At 39.0% G+C, this 22,740-nt stretch overlaps 1 protein-coding gene across 1 annotated transcript in view; it reads right to left on the bottom strand.

The window, feature by feature from the left end:
• stat5b.S (signal transducer and activator of transcription 5B S homeolog) overlaps positions 1 to 22,740 on the bottom strand; it is a 47,864-nt gene that overhangs the window by 14,154 nt on the left and 10,970 nt on the right. The window contains 4 exon segments of the mRNA NM_001091208.1: positions 1,386 to 1,560; positions 1,895 to 1,984; positions 2,231 to 2,387; positions 3,180 to 3,318. Of these exon segments, the coding sequence (NP_001084677.1) occupies positions 1,386 to 1,560; positions 1,895 to 1,984; positions 2,231 to 2,387; positions 3,180 to 3,307 (550 nt within the window). The 5' untranslated portion in view covers positions 3,308 to 3,318.

The raw sequence follows: 22,740 nt of genomic DNA, 5'->3' as shown, positions 1-22,740 counted from the left end.
AAAATATCGAATCTACGGTGCTGGTAGGAAACTGACAGCCAGTGCAGTAGATTCTCCAGTCTGTTAGAAGTTTAAAAACAACCTATTGTTTTACTTATAGTACACAGAACAAAACCATAAAATGTTTGTTTTGTTTCCACACAAAGGTGTGCAACTGTGCAAGGGAAAGAATGTATTTACGCCTCTTGGTCAGCATGTACCTACATTTTATCACCTGCTAGAGGCAGTGCAGAGAACAGCCATCTATATGACACACTTTAGGATTTCTATTAACTTTAGGTATTTCTATTAAACTTTAATGGAATCAACTACCAGAGGGAGTTTCAGTTGACACGTATACCTGTTAATAGAATGACTGATGCTGATGAAGTTTTTTTCTTCCAATTGTTTCCTGTTTTTAAAGGCTCACGTCACTGTACCCTGGCACTGAAATAAAATGTCTTCATATGAATTTGTGCCCAAAAAGGTTAAATTATGAAAACAGATCTCATAACACTACACTCTCTTATTGGCATGTGTAATTCTGTAAATGGCCAGTAATTTAACTGTGTAATTGTTGTTTGTTTATGTTTAGAAGCTGTCCTATAAGTCTTGTGTGTATTGCCATGATCTATGTTCCCATCAATAATCTACCCATGAAATGGATTCAGGCAGTTTAGTTGCCAAGTTCAAATTGTCGTAGTATTAACACATTAGTATTAAAATTGGTTGGAAAATGGCATTCCCATATTTTGGAGATTTCTGGTTAATGGATATTCAATTTAAAGGCCTGTTGTTTCATTACTTTACACTGGTGGATTGTACTTTAAATATTTCTAACTTCTGCAGTCCGGGCAGTAACTGATATTGGTGCCATGAAACCTAATAACGTTTGTATCTTTTGCTATTATAATCATCCACCCCCTTCATTTTGCAGCTTCAAAGAACCTAAATGTCTTTGGCAGAGACAACAATGTAGAGCAAGAGTTGGTGGATCATCACAATGGTGCTTTGTTGTACTTTGGTTGTAAAACAAGTTTGATCTGTAGAAGTGATGTATGTTTAAAGGATGAGAGAACTGGGGAAACAACAATTGTAAGATAGAACTGGCATTGGGCTGTACGACCGAAGGCCCTTGGGACAGATGTTTGTATAACTGACCACTACATGGGAAACTGAACAGTTCTGGCCTAGCATATGCATTCCAGTAAACATGGTGAATACAGGCCAAAGAAGATCTTTAAAAATGTATTTAAGGGTAAAGTAAAAGTGCAGTGTTGAATCCCATTGCCTTAAAATGTACAGGGAACTTTAATCATAAGGAAATTAAATAGAAACGAATACCTCCACACGTACCGTTTCCACTACTGACAGCACTAAGTATCATAACAATCTTGTTGCCTAACCTTGAATCCTTAAACTCTCCTGGTATTGGATAATGAAGTACTCCTGTGTCTGTTGTAGTTTCTTTAGTCCATTCTCTGTGTCCTGAGTAATAACTCTGAGCTCTTCGAATGTCTGGTTGATCTGAAGGTGCTTCTGGGACATGGTATCCACAAGGCCACCCACTGGAGAACTGGACTGTAGAAAAAAAAAACACGCACATATGCTGTGATGCTTGTAGATAACAAAAAGTATGACTAGAGTTTCATTTTAATGTTAATTAAAACATAGGATCAAAGCTGGCCAGGCATCAACTATCTGATGTAGTCTTCAACCCAACAGAATTTTTAAACTTGACTGATACAAGTCTGTATCAAATTTTCATCCAGATATTGGTTGGGAGATCCATTAGAGGGCCCCATACACAAGGGGGTTTCTTCGGCTCTGATACAGCACACAAAATATTGTCACGCCTGCAACAATTTAGTCGCTGAATATTAAAATCATGCTTTTCCCCAATGCCTTGCCTTACATTGCTTGCTTCCCGGACGAGTCTCTGCTCATGATACAAAATGTGTCGGATACATCGGACCAGTTCCATGGGACATCGTTCGTAAGTGTTCTGTGAAGGATGATTGCAGAGGTTAGACGTCAGTAAACAATCTTACATAACCTGTTTCTTATGTTAAGTTAAAACTTGCACAGGAAAATGCCTTTTTTTAATAAAAAATATCTACAAGATTCTTGCTCATGTTTCCCGATGAAAGTCCTTACTATGGCACTACAATGCTGAATATGAATATCAATTTTATACACAGTGAATATTTGAATCCCCTGCATTGTCAGCGTAACATAGGCAAAAGCCCACCTTAAACTGTGTAGCATAATGGCCAAGTTTAATCTTCAACAAGAAGCCGTCCTCTCCCACTTGGTGCTCTGCTTTTTTCTGCAGTTCCTGCACCAGACCTTCTAGCAGCTGTGTGGCTTTCAGATTGTCCTGTGGGTTCTCAGGATCCACCGAGTCCCTAGCAATGAAGATTGAATAAATGATATAGTAGATAAAATGTTACTTTATAAATGGTGTTTAGGGGTGGTTAGTAATGTAATTTTGTATCTTGTAATTCATAGAAATTTTGTATACCAAGAATGTATGTATGATACACAGAACCACAAGGATGTCTGGTGGTTATTCTATGAATTACTGCTCCTAACTTATATATATCATATATATATATATATCATATATAGCACCACTTTAGAAGTAGTGAAAACAGTGATAGAACTAGTGGAAGGAAGGCTTGTGACTCACATCTCTATTTGGGGAACATCACTAGGGAAGTGACAGGCTTGGATAAACTATGAAATGATGAGAAGCTGGGTCACTCCACACCCACATGGACAAAGTTTTCTGTGCGCCTTTGCATTGGCCCATAAATTGACAGTTAACTATAATTGCCACCACCATGCATGCTTAGGAAAGTTAAAGGCAATCTTCATAGCCTTCCATGAAACAATGCCCCTAATGGGTATAAATAGATGGTGCAGCCCCAATTAAGCCAAGAATGTCTTAGCACCAACAAGAAATACAACAACTCTCCCTAATGTGTATAGAAGAAAGTATACAGAGTGGAATGATCTGGAAATGTAACCCCTTCTTATTTTCAGAAAAGTCTATAATGACAGATGTGCCAATCTGGAAAGAAAATAGACTGGTACCAATAACATTAAAATATAGAGTGTTAGTCTATTTTGTGTTATAATGGGTTATGCTTGTAAACACAGCAGAACAATGTTGGTCTGTAATGCAATATACATACCATGCTTGCGCCTCTATCCAATGAGACAGGTAATGTCGCACCTCTATGGGAAAGTGCTGTCCATAGAGCGCCTGCATCTGGCGCAGGGCATCACCCTGAAGCTGCTGGGCCTGGATCCAAACAGCCATGGTATCACTACCTGCACATTTGAATAGAGGAGAATGATAAGAGGTGGGTGCACTCTCATTAATATAAAGTAGGACTGATGCCACCATTCTGCTTCTGCTGTCACAAACACAATATTTTTTGTTAGATAGTTAATTGCACAATGTGTGACTGGGATATATTGCTCAACCAATGTAATATATGAAGGGTTAAAACACTCCAGGCTCAGTAGTCCAACATCAAGAAAGGATATGTCTCTGTCTCCAATATAGTCTATTTTAAATCAGAGCTGTCAAATTTCCTAGAGAGGGAGGTCCATATATCGCAGCATTCAGATGTTTGGGGCTGATGAGAACAGGAAAGAATTTTCCCACAACATATCTGAGTTCATTTTAGGAGGGTTTAGGGCCATTTCATTTTATTGAGAATACATTTTGATGCAACTAATGTAAAGCAGGGGTTGAAGGATAGGGCCACGAAAATAGGAGACTCTTGAACAAATTAGGAGTGTTTTAAAGGGGTGGTGCTAAATACATTGATGGAGCAGTTCAACCTTATGTCTACTGCATTACAGATACATGTAGACAGGTCTGGACTGAGAATTAAAATAGGCCCTGACAATTAAGGTACACAGAGGCCCAATCAGCCTACCAAATAGTGACTTTCTATGGCACCTTATAGCAGCCCCTCTGGCATAAAACCCACAGATTACCAGTCTGGGCCTGCATGTAGAATACAGCTGGATTAACAGATGCAATGCACTGAAATTACTGTAACAAATTGTTTTTTTTTTTTCATTTCCTTTTAATTATGCAAAAAACGTTATTTCCATCCTCACTAGCTTTTTTTTTTTTTTTTTTTGTATTACAATCAAGAGCCAGTCACAGTTCAATTTCATGAATACCTTAATGCAATTCCGTGCAACACCAAGTAACGATAGATTCAGTAGGTAAACCTATAACTTATTTTTTTACTGCACATATTGTGCTATTTTGGGCTACTTTTAAAGTGCCTCTTGGCTAGTTTTGGGCTGGGTTTGTAGCTGATTTTGGCCGATTTAGAAAATCAGACCTGGCAACCCTGGGCCGAAGTGACCCGCCTGTCCCTTTGACAGAGTAACATCTTGTTGGATGGCAGAGCAGAACCTGTTGATCCATCTAGCCTGCAGCCTAATAATAGCAGAATACAGAATATTGGTCCCTAATAGTGCTTTATATTTAACCCCTATGTATAAGAATACCTTTACTATGTTCCCAACACATCTACTGGAAGGCTAGTCCATGTATTGATCATCATATTTCCATATTTGCTTCCCTCCTAAACGCTTTCATTTATCTATCATATCAGCCTTCTCCTGTCCCTCTCCTTCTACACATTTAGGTCATGAAGTCTTTCCTGATATGCTTTGCTAGTCAGACCACAAATTATCTCTGTTGCCCTTCTGTGGACACTTTCTATGCCCGGAATATCTTTGTGTAGACAGGGCCTTTGGAGCAGAGTGCAGTATATTGAAGACGAGTGACCTATAAAGTAGAAGAATGCCATGCTCCTTTCAACTACTCTTTCTATATAACCTCATTTGCTTTCCCTGCCGCTTAATTGCATTACTGGCTCACTTTTAAGTCAGAAATAATAATCATCAGATCCTCCTTTTTGATTTTTTACAGTAAAGATCCATTTATTCTATATTTTGCTAGGATCTCTATGCCCTATTTTAAAATCTGCCCTAAAGGCAATGGTCTATTTTGAAACAGTCGAAAATATTCCTTGTTATCCTCCATCACAAATCCCCTGTTGTGCATTACTGCTGTTGCATCAGACTGGGGCCATGGAGGGATATAGCTGTCTAATTGGAATAGTGCGGGCTACAGCGTGGAGTTGGATGGGTGGGAAGCAGGTCTGAGCTTGCCACTGGCCCAGGCTCATTCTCTAGAATCTCCTTGTCGCCATCATCTTCGGCTTCTTCCGTATTCTCTTCATTCTGGGCAGCAGCATGAAGGCCAAACTTAGATGCAAAAAGCCAACTTTTATGCACCTGCCCAAACGTGGAGAAAAGAAGCAGAAGAAAATCACAGCAAATGAGCTTCTACAGATATACCAGCAATAATACCCTCAGTTCTCCTTAAAAGCAACGTAAACCCAAAAATAAACTGTTGATTAATGAATGACACATTTGTGAGTTATTTGTTTCTGTACTCAGTGAAAGCAGTTTCTTTCTGTTCTCTGGCAGTTGTGACATTTGAAAGAATGCTAGCAGATGACCTGGGAAGAAGCACGCAGGGCTGAATCTTGATCCAATTCATGCCAAGCAAATTGCCAGTGAAACAGAGATACAGACGGACAAACAGTCAGACCTTTACCTTGTAGCTGGTACTGGGGGGAGGCATAGAAATGTAATAGAAAGTGGCAGCAAACAGATTTCTCACATCTGTTTATATACAAAATGATAAAGTCAGGGACAGCAAGAATGGGAAATACATAGACCTAAGAACTAAAACTTTACTTGGAGGAATACTTCTTAATTTGTAACTAAAGGAACAATAAACTTGGTTAATCCTTGCACTTTCCCACCATAAACTTGACTTGAATTCTAATGCTATACACGTGTTTCTAATTATTCTGATGTTGCAATACTTACAAATCAACCCAAAATAATGCATATATCTATTCAGATATAGACATGCCATACAGCAGCAGGTCCCAAACAGGAGGGCTTGAGAGTCTAGGAGTCATTTTAGTGTCACCCCATTGCCTTATTAGGACTCCAAAGACCTTTGGTGCCCTGGGAAAGATTTGAAAAGTAACGAATACCTGGTGGCAGCTATGTGATAGCACAGGAGTGGTGGCACAGCAGGAGTCCTGGCAATATCCCATTATAAGGGGCACACTTAACACTTCATGAGGAGTCCAGTTCTAACAATACTAAATAAAATGACCTGTGCTGCTCTCCCATGTTATGCTAGCAAACAAAAGCTCAATTCTGATACTTTCTAACTAGTGAGAACATCAGCTAAATTGGTCAGAGAGCAGGCAAGGGGCACTTGTATATTGAGTGCCAGCCTCTACACAGAGAAACACTGATATTCCATTATTTTATATGACTTATTCAGTGACACTGATTACAATGGGCAAAGGGCTGCAATATACAGCACCTTTTGTTTATACTTTCTGTATTGTATAAAGCGAATACATCAATGATAAACATAGTGGCATAGAATGAATTTAATATTGATCTCAGGTCTATGTATATGAAGTTATTTGTGCCTGGCAGTGTACGAGCAGTAGCAAGGTAAGAGGATTGCTTTACACATCACACAATATGTGCAGACATGTGGGCATCAGTAACACATAGGCATGGTTTTCTCTCTAGATTTGAGACAGGGAGTAAACACTAGCCATGGATACTGACCTGCTTACCCAAACATATTCCATACTTAACCATAACCAACACATATACTTCAAGTTCTACATAAAATGCAGCTTCTGCCAAACATTTTCACAACAATTGTTCCCTTAAAACTTTCCCCAATAAGCACCCACTCTCCCAAGCTTTCCTTCTACCCTCCATGTCTGGTTCCCAGGTTCCCTCAAACCACTCTTCTCTCCAAAAACCCATGTGCTGATCCAAATGCTGGTAGTGAGCCTTCATAGTAAGCTGGTTTCACTGCCCTTCCCTTTTCTTTCTCTGCCAAACCAATGAAACACTTGAGGCTACATTAGGGTTAGACAAATAAGCATGTCTCCCTTTCACAATAATGTAATTTGAAATACTCCAGAAATAAACGGTGTCCATTCTGGGGGAATCTGCACAAACTATCATAGTAAAAAAATAATCCTTACAAATACAGTTCCATAAAGGCATCTGTATGCATTAATCTGGATGTCAGGAGGACAATCATGTTCTGCAGGCTGACATCCAAAAATAGACAACTGCATAAGTGGAATTAAGGCAAAAAAGTGTGAATGGTCAATTGGTCATTTAGACCTAGAAATACTAAGAGGAAGGTAATAACAGACTGTGCCACTTGTTTCCCTTCCCTTCTAGGGTAGGTGCTAATGATGCCTCTGTTGCACAGCTAATTGTTCAATGAAGCATAAATATGAGTGCAAACGTGTGCAAGGTTGTGCAGGAGGTGCAGCCTGTTGCCCTGCATGTGCCATAATCTACGTGTTTTAGGGCAATAACCCTAGAACCCATGGGTTCTAGGCTTCCCAATAATGATATATCAGCTCCTGTTATAGGACACACTAAGGTGAAATCCACCATGCGGGTATTCAAACACAGAGTTTCCAAGCAGCTAGTCCTGCAAAGGGGCACTTGAGAGGCATTTGCTGTTGACGTTAATGGGGAGCGATTGTAAGCTTTTTGTCATCACCTGCTGAGATGGAAACAAAACACCAGGAATCGGCCTTTCCGCACTGTCCTTATTTGGACTGCAGTTCCATTATCATGAAAAGTATGTATGTGTAGTTAAAGCTTGTGAGAATTGCTGTGAGGAGGAGGAGGAGGAGGAGGGCATGAAGGCCTGTGTGAAGTGGAGCAAGAGAAGACACAGGGAGGCCATTAGTGCTCAAGAACTTGATAAAGGGGGGTGACAGAGGAAGAAAACAAAAACAGAAAACAGAAAGAAGGAGGATGAGAACTGGCAAAGAAACAAAAGCAAGAAAAGGCCGAGACACACAACTGTTTTATTTTATCAGTAAACCACAAGCCTCATTTAGAGGAAACCTAATCCATGTGTAGGTGAGTAAGCTGAGACTTACAGTAAATTGTAGGAGATTTCCTCCCATAGACCGTCAGCCCCCCTCACTTCTACCTCCCAGCACATCCTCACCACAGCTCTCTTACCTTCTCTGATTTGGCTCTCCACCCACCCCAGGGGCAAAAACAAACACTTATCCTGACAATCTGCACATTGAAAGAGCCAGCAATAGCATCAAGTGAAAGTTTTTATAAATGTAATATCTGTTTGCCAGCACCTGAAAACAATCTACGTCTTGGCAGCCTCGGCCTTATTTAGTATAAGAATTAGGTCTAGTACGGGGGCCCTAAACTGCATTTACCCCTATTAAAAAAATGTTAAAGTGCCTGTTTTTTTTTTTTAAATCTGCTCATCATCAGTATTAGGGTTAAAAGTATTTCTTTAGAATTAGTTCTGTAGTCTATGGACATAAAAGATCTTCACTCGACATGAAACTGGAATGAATGAAGAGGGTCAATAAAGCCAAAAATCTTTGTATGGAAACATACACCAACTACTGTAGGTGTAAGACTAGGTCTAACCTGGCCTGAAGTCCCCTTCCATTCTATGACCTACACCTGGCACAACTCTGGTCTTATGATGTCATAAATGGGTAGGACAGCATGATTACATATCATCAATGGGGAAGGACCCAACTTGAATCTTGACCTGTCAACCAACCAAACCTGGTCAATCGTGCAACAATAGGAAAACTTAAAAATTTCTGAACAAAAACGCTAAACCATCCTTCCATGTGTTGGTAGTTTCATCATATCACATTGTGATCTCATAAACTCACTGTCAATCTGTCAGAAAATAAAGTCATCACATCAAATCATATGGGCTTCTGTCACCCCAAAATTGACAAGGAAAGCACCTCCATTTCACTCCCTTCTGCTCCAAACGTTCCGTCTGCAGGTGGAAAAAAAAGAGGACTGTGCATTTTTGTGCAATAGAACATTCCCTTATACCTAATGTATCTCTTGTCCAAAACTATCTGGCCTGTGACATCTTACATTAACTTTAATAAAGGTATAACAAATATGAGCCTAATATGGGGGTCTCAAGTCAAATTTATATACCATGTAGGTATGGCCAAAGACACGGTCAAGGTTTTACAGGGACATGGTCACAAACCTGGCTGAAATGACCTCCAGTAGGTTGATATCCCTTCCATTTCACTAAACACTAGAAAGTAATGCAAACCTATTCATAAATATTGTATACTGTCCCAACTTCTAATTCAATTAAAAATGGCACATAAATAATTCAAAAATATTCATTTTACAGAGGCTAAGTGCAGTCTTTGGTTTAAACAAAAGTGTGGCATGAATTCCCAGCAATCAACAAATCTATGAGTGACTGAACCCAAGCAAAGAATATAAAAGAGATAAAAAAGGGTTTCAGAATCAGCCCTTTAGCCACCTGCTATACAATGTCAAGACTTCATAAAAGGAGGCCAAAGATCGAATGAACATGATTTAACCATAAACTTAACCAAAGAGCTTTTCGGAACTCCCTTTTGCAGCATTATCACTGGGATTGGCAGGGCTTCTTGTGAATTTATCGCCCTTCTATACAGAGAAACAATTTTTATTAGAATAGAATAGAATTACTCTGCAATCTTACTGAAAGCGAGAACAGGACCCCATGGAGAGAAGGTTAGTGCTCTGCCAAGAGATCATTAGCAAGGATAAAACCGGGATAAAGGTTTGAAATCTTCAGTATCAGAAGACATGCCATCTGTGGCACTTTTACAGCTTACATTAAATATCTTGTATCAGGAAAGGTCCTGCGTTACTTTTATTGTTCTGCAAAGAAGGTTCTTACATAGAAAAGGGGTGCACCTTTTTACTGGAGAAAAAAGACAGAACAAGGTTTACTAATTATATTCCTTTGAATGGAATAAAAAGTGTTGCTATTTTTATAAGAAAAAGAATATAGCAAGTAGAGCAGTTCTGAAACTGTAAAGCAGTAGCATGGGGGCCCAGCCAGAAGGCCACTTAAAGGGATACTGTCATGGGAAAAATGTATTTTTCAAGACGCATCAGTTAATAGTGCTGCTCCAGCAGAATTCTGCACTGAAATCCATTTCTCAAAAGAGCAAACTGATTATATTTATCATTAATTTTGAAATCTGACATGGGGCTAGACACATTTTCAGTTTCCCAGCTGCCCCCAGTCATATGACTCTGATAAACTTGAGTCACTCTTTACACCCCCTCCTTTTCCCCCAGCAGCCTAAGGTAACCAGATTGCAGCATCTGAACACAAGATAACAGTTGCCTGGTAGATCTAAGAACAGCACTCTTTAGTAAAATCCAGGTCCCACTGGGACACATTCAGTATTAGCTTGCAATGTGAGCATGAACTGAAACAATCAGCTGTGCCCACACCCTGAGGCAGGGTCTCTTTTTACTGAAGCCAACACTTTGGGATCTTCAAGAGATTGCCTAGAAAATGTAACTTCAAAGCAGGTTGCGGAGAGACTGCCTATGTCAATTCAGCCAGAAGAGATGCTTGTGTTGCAGCAATCAGCTGGTCACCAGCTCGAAATCTAAGGGTAGATACTACCGATGGCCCCCCAATACCTGAATCACTTATGCAGTTTTGTACAACGTGTTTCAAGAAATCTTTGTTATTCTACTAATGAGAAGCTTCACATTGTTCCAATGCTTTAGAATTTTAGACTGTAGCTCTTTTACCCTAGGGAAAAAGCATCCGCTATATATTTAATAATTATTTAATATGAATGTTCAGCAATGCTTAAGAACACATGTCAGGTTGCATACAACATGTATTATTTGTATTTATTATTAGCACAACGATTAAAGATCGGGGACAATTCTGGATTTGCCTCAGTCTGCTCAGACTACATTCCAATCCAGTCATAATCCTGGTCTTTAAATCTTTTTTATTATTTTGCACCCAAGGCAGACAGCTGTTAGAATTATAAAACATGCATGGACTACACAGCTTCTTTCTTTTGGGGGAAGATGAAATATATACATTATAAAATACTACCACAACAAATGATAGCCAGCTTGCCATAACATTTCAGATGGAAGTATCTCTCACAGGATTAACCAGGATTTACTCTAAAAAGGCCACACACCCAACCAACACTCATGTTCAAGTTCATGTTTTATGAGGCCTTTTCACTAAATAACCTTCAAGCTAAATAGTCTTTCTCATCCTTATCCATTAAAGAAGTGTGTACATGTTTACTTATCCAGCAAACTCAGAATTATGGGAAACCCTTCTCCCATAGACCCCCTTTTAAACCAATAACTCTAGTTTTTAGAAGTAGCACAATCAAGTGTTTTTAAAAGAAACCACATATGGACACTGTGCCTGAAACAAACAAAATCTACCAAGGATACAGTGTTGTGATACAGCATCACACATGTTGAGCGAGGTTGTGCCTAATCTCATTGGTGTGTCTTTGTAAACAGCCGCAGGGATAAACACTGATAGGAGAAATTAGAGTCAGTGTCTGCATGATAAACCCTAAATTAATCCATGGATTTAAGGATTAGACTCGTGAGCCTGAAAACCAGCCAGGGGCTAAAGGTTATTATGAGACGATGTTCTAATGAATAGGGGGAGGGTTCAGCAGGGGGTACAATTTGGTTCTTAATTAGGAAGGGAAGACAGTGTGTGGAAACGGAGAGGACATTTAATTCGAGGAAATAAGAAGTGAGAGGGTTCATAAAGCACACTTCCCAAACCTACAGATTAGAAGGGGAACACCCACATTATTCTTGATTATTTCAGAGAGAAAATCATCTCTATGTACTCTAAGCAAAGCAATGCTCCACTTTCTTACACAAAGCATGGCATTTCCTTCTTCCATTCACACATTTCATAATGTATGATAATAGAATTTCCACACCCTCCAAACTGCAGAATTCTGAATTCAGCTACAGTAAACATAAAAAAATAGGGGTCGTTTACATTCACAATGCCCTAAATTACCCCATTGCGCCCACAGTGCTGGGGTAAACCATTGTATTGTGGGGAAAAAAAAACATACTGATTGCCCTCAAAATTGCACTTTGAACACTGTGTCGAGGTAACTGTGTGTGTGTGTTTATATATATATATATATATATATATATATATATATATATATATATATATACACACACATCAAAATAAAATGCAATATGTGGTTTCTACATAAATTGCTCTAATTTTGGCCTTTTCTGATGACTTCAAATGATTAAAGAGATAAACAAGAACCAGGCTCCGAGGAGGAAAGTGAAAGAAACTGGCCTAAAAAGCAAATAAAAAACCACAAATACTGTGGAGGTTCTTGATGTAGCAAGGGAAACTAGTAATTGAGAGCGGTAGTGGTGGTAGGGTTGCCATCTTTTCTGGAAAAAAATACTGGCCTTCCTATATATTTATATTTATCTTTTTTCCCTATTAATAACATTGGGACCAACCATCATTTTTACCGGGTGGCAACCCTAAGTGGTGGTCAGGGGGCAGCTTGAGAATTCTGAAAAGTGAAGCTACAAGAAAGTTTGTAAAAAAAAAAAGTATTACGGAGTGTTCAGTATGTCTCAAGAAATCACCTTTTTGGTTATTAAATATTAGTTTGGGTTTTACAATTTCATTTTACTGATGAAAAAGAAAAGACTATATAGTAATAAATATAATGTTTGCATATGTATGGCTTGAATGCTCCTAAGGCTTATGGCACACAATTCATATTTCAATGAACCCATTAGAAAGCTATGAAGTGTTCTACATTTACAAATATAAATCAAGTAGCAACAGTGAATGAATGCTGATCATTCTGCTGCAAGTAACAGCGCTAGAACACAGACTATATGAACCTGCGCCCTTTAGAGAATGATGCGAGCGAATACACATACAGGAAACCCGGGTGGCCACCCTACTGCAGGTCCAGCAGAAATCAATTGCAACACAAGGCCAAAAACTGGCAACACATTGTGGTTCAACATTTTGAGAAATTCAGACACATTATCATGAAACCTGTATCATCATTGCTAGATACTCGCTGGGGAAAGAGTCGTCTGAAAACAAAGCAAAAAAAAAATCCAAAATACAGTGTAAAAGGAAATTGCCAGAGAATGCGCAAGTGCTATTATGATGATCCTGTATTAGAGCTATTGAGCAAATATTCCAGTTATTGTGAGTGTATTATTATAAACCATGGAATCTTGCGAAAGAAACCTCATTTACTCAAAGTCCTAATCCCAAAATGCGACTGGGCTCTCCACCCCCCCAGTAAGGACCTCAGGAGTCACTTATTCCACTGGTCCTAAATGAATTTGGACCCCACAGTTACACAGAATCAATGCATGCACAATGAAAGGGCTTGGGTAGTAATGTCCCAAGTTGTAGAATAAACTGATCTGCGTTTGTGAGTAAACACCTTAAACCCAAAAGTTTCTAAGACTCATTCTTTTTGACATTCACACCAATAAAGCGGGAATGTAATAAGGTTTGGTCCAGGTCTAGTAAACCACAGCAACCACTTAAATGTCAAGTTTCAAACAAACAAACCAGTTAGTGACACATGGTTAGTATGGGTTACTAGAAGTTCAGCAAACTTTGCACCTGTTTGTAGATAAACTCCAACAGGATTGTTCATTTATATTATATTGTGTGGACTCGGAATGGGAAAACTACAGCAAATGAGAGGATTATCAGTGTGGTTGGGGATTCCTTGCAGTTGGCATTAATAACATTTTGTAAACCATGGATCTGCAAAATATGCACATTTCAAAATTATAATATTTTCTGGGGACAACATACTGTTAAAGGAGAAGGAAAGCTCCAAGACAGTTCATTGCCAACATATTAGCCACAATAGTGCAAGCTAGAATACTATATTTATTCTGCAGAATGCTTTACCATACCTGAGTAAACAGCTCTAGACACTGTCTCTATTTGTTTAGGATAGCAGCTGCCATATAACCTTGGTGTGACATCACTTCCTGCCTGAGTCTCTCCCTGCTAACTTACAGCTCTGAGCTCAGATTACAGCAGGGATGGGAGGAGGGAGGGGGAGAGGAGCAAACTGAGCATGCTCAAGCCCTGCCCTGGAGGTTTCAGCTGAAAACAAGAAGTCTGATACAGAAGCCCATGTGTACACAATATAAGGAAAGAAATGTGCTGTTTCTTTTGACAGAGTACTCAGAGCAGCATTACTCTGAGGTTTACTGGTGTATTTATATAGACCTTTCTGATAAAGCTTACTTCATTTTAGCCTTTCCTTCTCCTTTAAGAGGCCTTTAACACACAAAAACCAACGTGTGGGATGATAATCTTGTAGTAGTCATGAAGTGTCAGCCATGAATCTTTGTTTGCAGTCTTTCTATTTTAGGGTGCTGCATGCTTTCGTAATCATTTTTTTTATTTTAGTATGATGTAGAGAGTGAAATATACAGTCAAGCTGCGATTGGTTTTTATTAAGGGTTTTTTAATTATTGAGTTTTTTTCTGCAGCGCTCCAGTTTGCAATTTCAGCAATCTGCTTTGCTAGGTTCCAAATTAGTATAGACAAACACAATAACAATAAATGTGTATTATTTGTTTCTTACAAGGGGTCAGTGACTCCCATTTGAAAGCTGGGAAGTATCAGAAGGCCATGAATTTAAAAACTGTAAATAAATAAACGAAGACCAAATGAAAAGTTGCTTAGAATTAGCCATTCTATACATACTAAACATTAACTTAAAGGTGAAACACCCCAATACTGTTTGTGGTAAGACATTTTAATGTGTTTTGCTCAATTTCTTGGAATATATTGGCTCATCACTAAACACTGCCACTGGCCTTGTATTAATGAAGGAAAGTGCATTTCTAATTGGGTGCACGTGGGCAAGGCTTAATTTACAATGCACATCCAAGACGTTGCAGCGCAACTCCAAAGTCAAAAGATCGCTCAGGTTCTTTTTCAGTTAAAAGATCAACCTTTATTAATTACATCAGTTTAAAATGAAATGCTAGCTCATGGTCTCAATTTAGGCTTAATTTACATACTAAACAAGTTAGCCCCAGCACTCTCAACATATAACCCCCTAAAAAAAAATTCTTGCACAAGTGAACTGTTTAAAAAACGATATTTTTGGGGAGGTGTCTCTCTCCTTAAATGCTCGCTCTCCCAACCCCTGCCTAATGGTGTCTTTGGAAGAGATCATGCTAAATAAAGAGAGAAGCAGGTATGGTTTGTTTCCCCCCCCAAAGGTAACACTTTCTTTTTTTCACTTAAGATAGGACTGACGCATGGACACTGCCTTGACAGGGCACGTCAGCTTATCCATGCTTTGTACAAACTTTGTAACTAAAAGTGTCTTTTTTTAAAGAAAGTTACAGTTCAGCTGTGCAAGACTATTTTTTTAAGGGGTTATATGTTGAGAGTGCTGGGGCTAACTTGTTTAGTATATATATATATATATATATATATATATATATATATATATATATATATATATATACACACACATACACACATACACACACACACACACACACATATAAATATATAAAATACTGCAAAGCTACTTCCCTACAAACTTGAGCTGCACTGCTGTCGCAGTAAAAAGAGAATACCTGCACCAGACAAAAGAGAATGCTGCATGCAATATGTCTCTGCATCTCATACAGTATATTCTGCTGCAGTGGTACCTTTTTAATATATCAATGTCCCCTACATTTAGATGAAAATTAATCTTATTTGTGTTTTATTATGTTTCCAGTGCATGAGCAAAATATAGTAACTACAGGTCATTATATATCATTGATCCCCAACCAGTAGCTTGTGAGTAACATGTTGCTCCCCAACCCCTTGGATGTTGCTCCCAGTGGCCTCAAAGCAGGTGATTATTTTTGAATTCCAGCCTTGGAGGCAAGTTTTGGTTGAATAAAAGGCCGATGTACTGCCAAACAGAGTCTCCTGTAGGCTGCTGGTCCACACAGGGACTACCAATAGCCAATCACAGCCCTTATTTGCCACTCCCTAGAACTATTTTCATGCTAGTATGGCTTTCCTAATTCTTTTTTACATTTGAATGTGGCTTATGGGTGAAAAAAAGTTTGGGGATCCCTGCTATATATCATTATACAGTGAGATGCAGCATCAGTGCGGTCACTGCACATATACTTGTCCTTGCTCTTATTTTCTCACACCAGAAGTAAACGGCAGGTTTCACAATCACTAATCTGATTTTTGAAATCACATCAGCAAAATGCTTTTCTGACATCTGCTGATCTGCTCTCCTACAAAACGGTCCCTGCTTAGTGCTGACGCATGCACCTCCAGCAACCTCTACTTTGCTTTGTTATCCAAAAAGGACATTACATGCAGTCTTAACTCATGAAGGTTGCATTAAGCATATCTTATCGACACAAAGCTACGATGGGAAGAGATTTATTTAAGATATTTTATGCAGTGGTCACTGACAGAAGAGCCACAAGCTCAGCCACAGTGGTTGAAGATCCCACGGGAAACCCATTGTTGTATCACTGCAGGAGTTTCAGCGCTCAACACTAAGGTCTTCAGATGAAATCTGCGGTCAAACACAAGCTTGGGCCCCCTTAGCTACGGATATGAAAAAGGTGTTGATAAAAGTAGTCTTGTATGGTTTCCTAGTTGTACAACACAGCATTCACAGTCATGATGCAAAATGTGGGCGTCACGAGCCATACAAGAAGTTCTGTTTAAAAGTGAAAAGTGAACCTGTACAGGAAACACAATTAGACTAGACATGTTTCTGCAAATATGAGTACACAACTACTATGTCCTTGCTGAATAAAACAGACTGGACAGTAAAACAGAAAATATGGCATGTGCTTGATTTGCATTCTGCAAGTCAGTCGTTAGCAGAAACTGTATCCTCCTAGCAGCCGACATTCTTGCTTTATGAATTTCCCACAACTCTTCTTTGCTGAACACATTCGGCCATCTTGCCTCCACCCACAAATTCCCAGTAACATTCAAGACTGAGAACTGAGAAGAATATTCCAAATCCTCACATTTTCCTTTCTTAAAGTAGGTGATTGTTGACTTTGTATAATTGTTTGTGATACCCAAACTTTTAGCTTTTTGCTATTCACCCTCCGTGGGACATTATCTTACAGCACTTGGTTCCAAAATCCAAGTCTTGTGTTGTTCAGATGTCGCTATATGAAATGAAATTGCAGGAATGGTTCTGGTTCTGATCTAAACAATGCTGAAGAGCCTTTGTTGTGATATGGGGATTTATGCTGGGATTAAAACGGGTTCAGCAAGAAGGTTTGTTTTTTTTTTTCCTTTTTAGAACTGGGCAGACTTTACTGCTAACCATAAACAATGCAAACGGCACAGCAATTTTGGAATATATGTCTGTATGGTTAGTCTACACGAGGCTACTTCACCCTAGGCTACAAATGTAGGTTACTGAGAGCAATATTGGATTTTGATTGGCTTCAATTGGAGGTGGGTACAGAGGGTGAAGAAGCCGTACTATATGACTATTATGGATTTAAATAGAACTGCAACAAACAGCATAACAGCAATCATTTATACATGTTCAATAACGCCAACATTGGATTAGTGATAAGGCATTATGGGAAGAATTTTCACTTAATGTGAAACAGACTGGTTAATTACAGATGTTCCCTACAGACAACTTCATGATAAGAAAAGAGTTAACAGCTTTGCAGACAGTAAAGGCTACAAGAGTCTTAATTACGGGGGGGGGATTTTAATTACACAGATGCTGAAGGAAAAATGCAATTACCAACACAATAAAGGAAAAAAGCTTTAAAGGGATACTGTCATGGGAAAAAAAACATTATCAAAATGAATCAGTTAATAGTGCTGCTCCAGCAGAATTATACACTGAAATCCATTTCTCAAAAGAGCAAACAGGTTTTTTTATATTCAATTTTGAAATCTGACATGGGGCTAGACATATTGTCAATTTCCCAGCTGCCCCAAGTCATGTGACTTGTGCTCTGATAAACTTCAATCACTCTTTACTGCTGTACTGCAAGTTGGACTGATATCACCCCCTCCCTTTTCCCCCCAGCAGCCAAACAAAAGAACAATGGGAAGGTAACCAGATAGCAGCTCCCTAACACAGGATAACAGCTGCCTGGTAGATCTAAGAACAACACTCAATAGTAGAAACCCATGTCCCACTGAGACACATTCAGTTACATTGAGAAGGAAAAACAGCAGCCTGCCAGAAAGCATCTCTCTCCTAAAGTGCAGGCACAAGTCACATGACCAGGGGCAGCTGGGAAATTGACAATATGTCTAGCCCCATGTCAGAATTCAAAATTGAATATAAAAAATCTGTTTGCTCTTTTGAGAAATGGATTTCAGTGCAGAATTCTGCTGGAGTAGCATTATTAACTGATGCGTTTTGAAAAAAAACATGTTTTCCGGGGACAGTATCCCTTTAAGGTTTGCTCTATGAGTAGCGCACGTCTCAAAACTAGATGCTACAATAAGGAAGATGAGGTCTAATACAAATGGCATTATAAATGGTCAGAGATTGGAACATATGGACAATAGCCAGGATATATTTTGTGGATATATCACTAAATAACAAAAATACACTGAATCTACAAAAACACCATACTTCGGGAATACTTCGGGAATGTATAAAAGTCATGTTTGGGACAAAATACAATGACAAAGAAAATACATCAAGTGTCATCAGGCTCAAACACAACGTTTACAATTAATAGGCTAGAGATAAGTGACCCATACAATTATAAAAACTTTCTAAAAAAAAAATGGTTTCACCACTCTAACTTACCAAGTTAGGGCAGTGTCCTCTGTTTGGGGATGAGTAAGATTTCTAGTTTCTGGATGCCAAGTTATGTTATGAGCTGGAAATGGCAGATTTGTACTGTTCATACGCACAAAACAATGAAATGAGAATGTTGTTAAAAAAAAAAAAAGTCTAACAGTTTACAGGAAAAATAGTTTAGCATAAAAAACTCCAGCCAAACACCACAAACTAGTACTGACTTCCCGCGTTATCAAACTGTTATAATAGGATGCCTTACTTATCTGTAGGCATAAAGCATAGTATAAATGTGTAGCTCTTGTATATCACATTCTAAACCAACTCAGGCTCAGACCACAGGCTCAGGCTGCACTAGCACGGAATCATTTCCATACCATTGCATCTCCCCTGCATTGCACTTTCTTCCGTTCAGCCGCAGGGGAGCGCAGGAATAGATGCAGTCAATTATTTTGAAGGGGGCTGTACTCACACAGATGCATGCAAGTGTCTAACGCATGTTGGGATGCAGCATTCTGCATTTCACCTGCGTTCGGTGCATAAATGCGTCTGTGTGAGTACAGCCCCCTTCAAAATAATTGACTGCGTCTACTCCTGCGCTCCCCTGCGGCTGAACGGAAGAAAGCGCAGCACAGAGCCACCCTGCGCTAAAAGCATTCCTATGCACAGGGTAAATAAAAACCCCATATAAAAGGGGACCTCCGCCCAAAAAACTAATATTTTTTGGCATAATGAATAATGAATTTCAAGCAGCATTGCAATACATAGTACACATTTCAATGGTTTTAAAGATAATTGTAACTGTGTGTGTACATTCTACACACTGCGGGTTCTAACTCCTGAAACAATATAGCAGATGCCAGCTGATTTATGGACCTGGAAAAAAAATAGCCTTGTAGTTTAGCACAGAACATATGGTGATCCTGTTTACTAACTCTTTACCTGTGTTAACTCTTTGTGATCCAACCTTATTAACCTTTTGCACTATTAATCAAAGGCTCATAGAGACACCTAAACACATTTGCTAACTGATTCCATCATATTGGTTGTACGCATTTGGAACTTACAGAAAAGCACACAAACGCAATATATGTGTTTTTTTTTTTTGACAAATTCATTTAGAAATGCCCATGAATAAAAGCCCTTACATGGAGTGCACATTCCAAAAACAAACAGGTTCGTTGGCGCCTAATGAAACAGTCTCTGGGATGCATAGGTGCGTTGCATGAATATGATAAAAATACTAAACTGTAAGCTCCAAGGACAAAGCATCTCTGCAAATCCCTGTGTGACCTGGCAACATATAAAGGATAATAAGTGAGAATGTATAAAACACACTGTTATAAAGCAGGTGTGGTCCTTTGTTATGCAGCACAATGGGCCGGCAGCAAAGCAACAAGTAAATGATTTTCAGATGTTGGCAACTATGTTATGGCTTAGTGTTAATAACAAGAGGGTGGGAAATTGTCCATGAGGCACTGAACACAGAAGCGCTTTCACTGCATAGTACACCAGCAGCAGCAGCAACGCTTGGAGTAGGAATTAGTGCAGGGAGCTTGCGTAACATTCCAAAACATTTAACTGAGTCACGTATCCTGCTGGGTTTTTAGCAAGAGGCGCAAAGGTTCAATGGGCTCTCACAGAGCAACACTTCTGCAGCAAAAGAGGAATTGGGGCACCCATTGGCTTGCAAAAAAGGGACAGTAATGTGTGAGGAACTATTAATGCGAGATAAATGAAAATATCCGATAAGTGGGATATAGGAATCGCTGCAGTAGTCGGTACTAGGGCCGCACCCACAGACAAGGCAATGAGAAGTTTGCAACTGTGCACAAAGAGGCCTCAATAAACTACACAACAGGCTCCGTTAGTATGGAAGAACATTCAACCAATGTGTGTTTATTTTATACACTAAATGGTCTCGACAGCCAAAATCACATGGCTCTTCAAAGGGACCAATGGAAAGGATTTACTTGACCAGACTTCATCCGACCATACACAATAAGGTTTGACAACATCACCAAATGAGTGGATCTTTGCCCAACCTGGTCACCTTCATTCAAGATATATTTTAAGGTTATTCTAATGAATAGTATATGGCAGACCAGTGGAAATTCTCCATTATTATACTATACAAAAAGGGCTTTATTGTATTTAAAGATCATGAGATACAACAGGTTTATTAAGCCATTGATGTCCCCGGCACATTAAAGGCGAACACCACTCAATTCTAAGCAACTTTTTCATATACATTAAACAGGGGTTAATTGTAAACGTAATTTTTTTTTTTTTAATGAAAGCATTATTTGTTTTGTGCCTTTTGGCACTGCTTGTTATTTTTCTGACACTGTATCAAAAGCCTTCTCTCCTCCGATTCCCACAATGACTTGCACACGTCTTCAAAGGGCTGCTAATCAGCAGGCTTCTACCACATTGTGTCATGAGTCAGAACAGAGAGTGACAAACAAGTGTTGCTTTCAGTATTGATAACTTCATTTGTAATTCATGTCTATTTGAAAGTTGTTTATTACACTCTCTTTAAAGACTATTGTTATAATGGAATTAATAGATCAACCCTTCAGTTCCCTTTCATAGAACTCCCTGCCCAGACACATGCTGGGAAATAGTATGTAGTATAGTATAGTAGTAAAAGGAGCAATGAACTTCCTTCTGCCCTAATAAATATTACACCTCAACACCTTGTAACATACACAATCTATATGTGAGGGGTTGCTCACCTTTAAGTCAACTTTTAGTAATGTACAGAGGGATATTCTGAGTCAATTTGCAATTGGTTTTCATTTTTTATTATTTGTGGTTTTTGACTTATTTAGCTTTTTATTCAGCAGCTCTCCTGTTTGCAATCTCAGTCATCTGGTTGCAAGGGTCCAAATTCCCCTAGCAACCACACATTGATTTGAATAAGAGACTGGAATATGAATAGGAGAGGACCTGAATAAAAAGTAGCAGTAACAATAAATTTTAGGGATGCACCGAATCCACTATTTTGAATTCGGCCGCACCCCCGAATCCTTTGCGAAAGATTCGGCCATATACCGAACCGAATCCTAATTTGCATAAGCAAATTAGGGGTGGAAAGGGGAAAACATTTTTTACTTCCTTGTTTTGTGACAAAAAGTCACGTGAATTTCTCTCCCCGCCCCTAATTTGCATATACAAATTAGGATTAGGTTCGGCCGGGCAGAAGGACTCGGCCGATTCCGAATCCTGCTGAAAAAGGCTGAATCCCGAACAGAATCCTGGATTCGGTATATTCCTAATAAATTTGTAGCCTTACAGAGCATTTGTTTTTAGATGGGGTCAGTGACCACCATTTGAAAGCTTGAAAGAATCAGAAGAAGAAGGCAAATAATTAAAAAAACAATAACAAATAATGAAGGCCATTTGCAAAGTTGCTTAGAATTGGCCACATACTAAAAGTTAACTTAAAGGTGAACCACCACTTCATATGAAACAAATTTTCGTACAATATTCGGTGCGTGTATTATGGGAAAATAGCCGACTGATATTGGCAGAAGATTTGGATATAAGTCGATCGGGCTGGACGGAAAATTTTGATCGTGTGCCTTTGAAGGGACCCAAACATCGGCCATTGTTAGTGCTGAATGGTCAGATACAGGTAGAATTCCATTGTTTCTTCCCCTATATCTGATCATTCAGCTCTACACGTGTGTATTGAAATGAATGATCTTTCTTGGAAACCTCTTTTCCAAGAAAGATCGTAATTGTTATGTCTATGGCCTCATTTAGACATACTGTAGAATTGGGTTCAATATTAGTGGCTCCTAAAGAAATGGCATCCAAAATATGTATTTCCATGCATTGGTGTACAGCTTGACATGGGATTCATTCGTAATGCAATATTCGTAGAACCTCCAGTGCTTGTTTTAACCAGCTAAGCGCTTCAGCAATT

This window comes from Xenopus laevis, chromosome 9_10S, assembly GCF_017654675.1.
Source record: "Xenopus laevis strain J_2021 chromosome 9_10S, Xenopus_laevis_v10.1, whole genome shotgun sequence".
Classification (NCBI taxonomy): Eukaryota; Metazoa; Chordata; class Amphibia; order Anura; family Pipidae; genus Xenopus; species Xenopus laevis.
The sequence above is the reverse complement of the archived record's forward strand: the minus strand, read 5'-3'. Positions and strand labels throughout refer to the sequence as shown.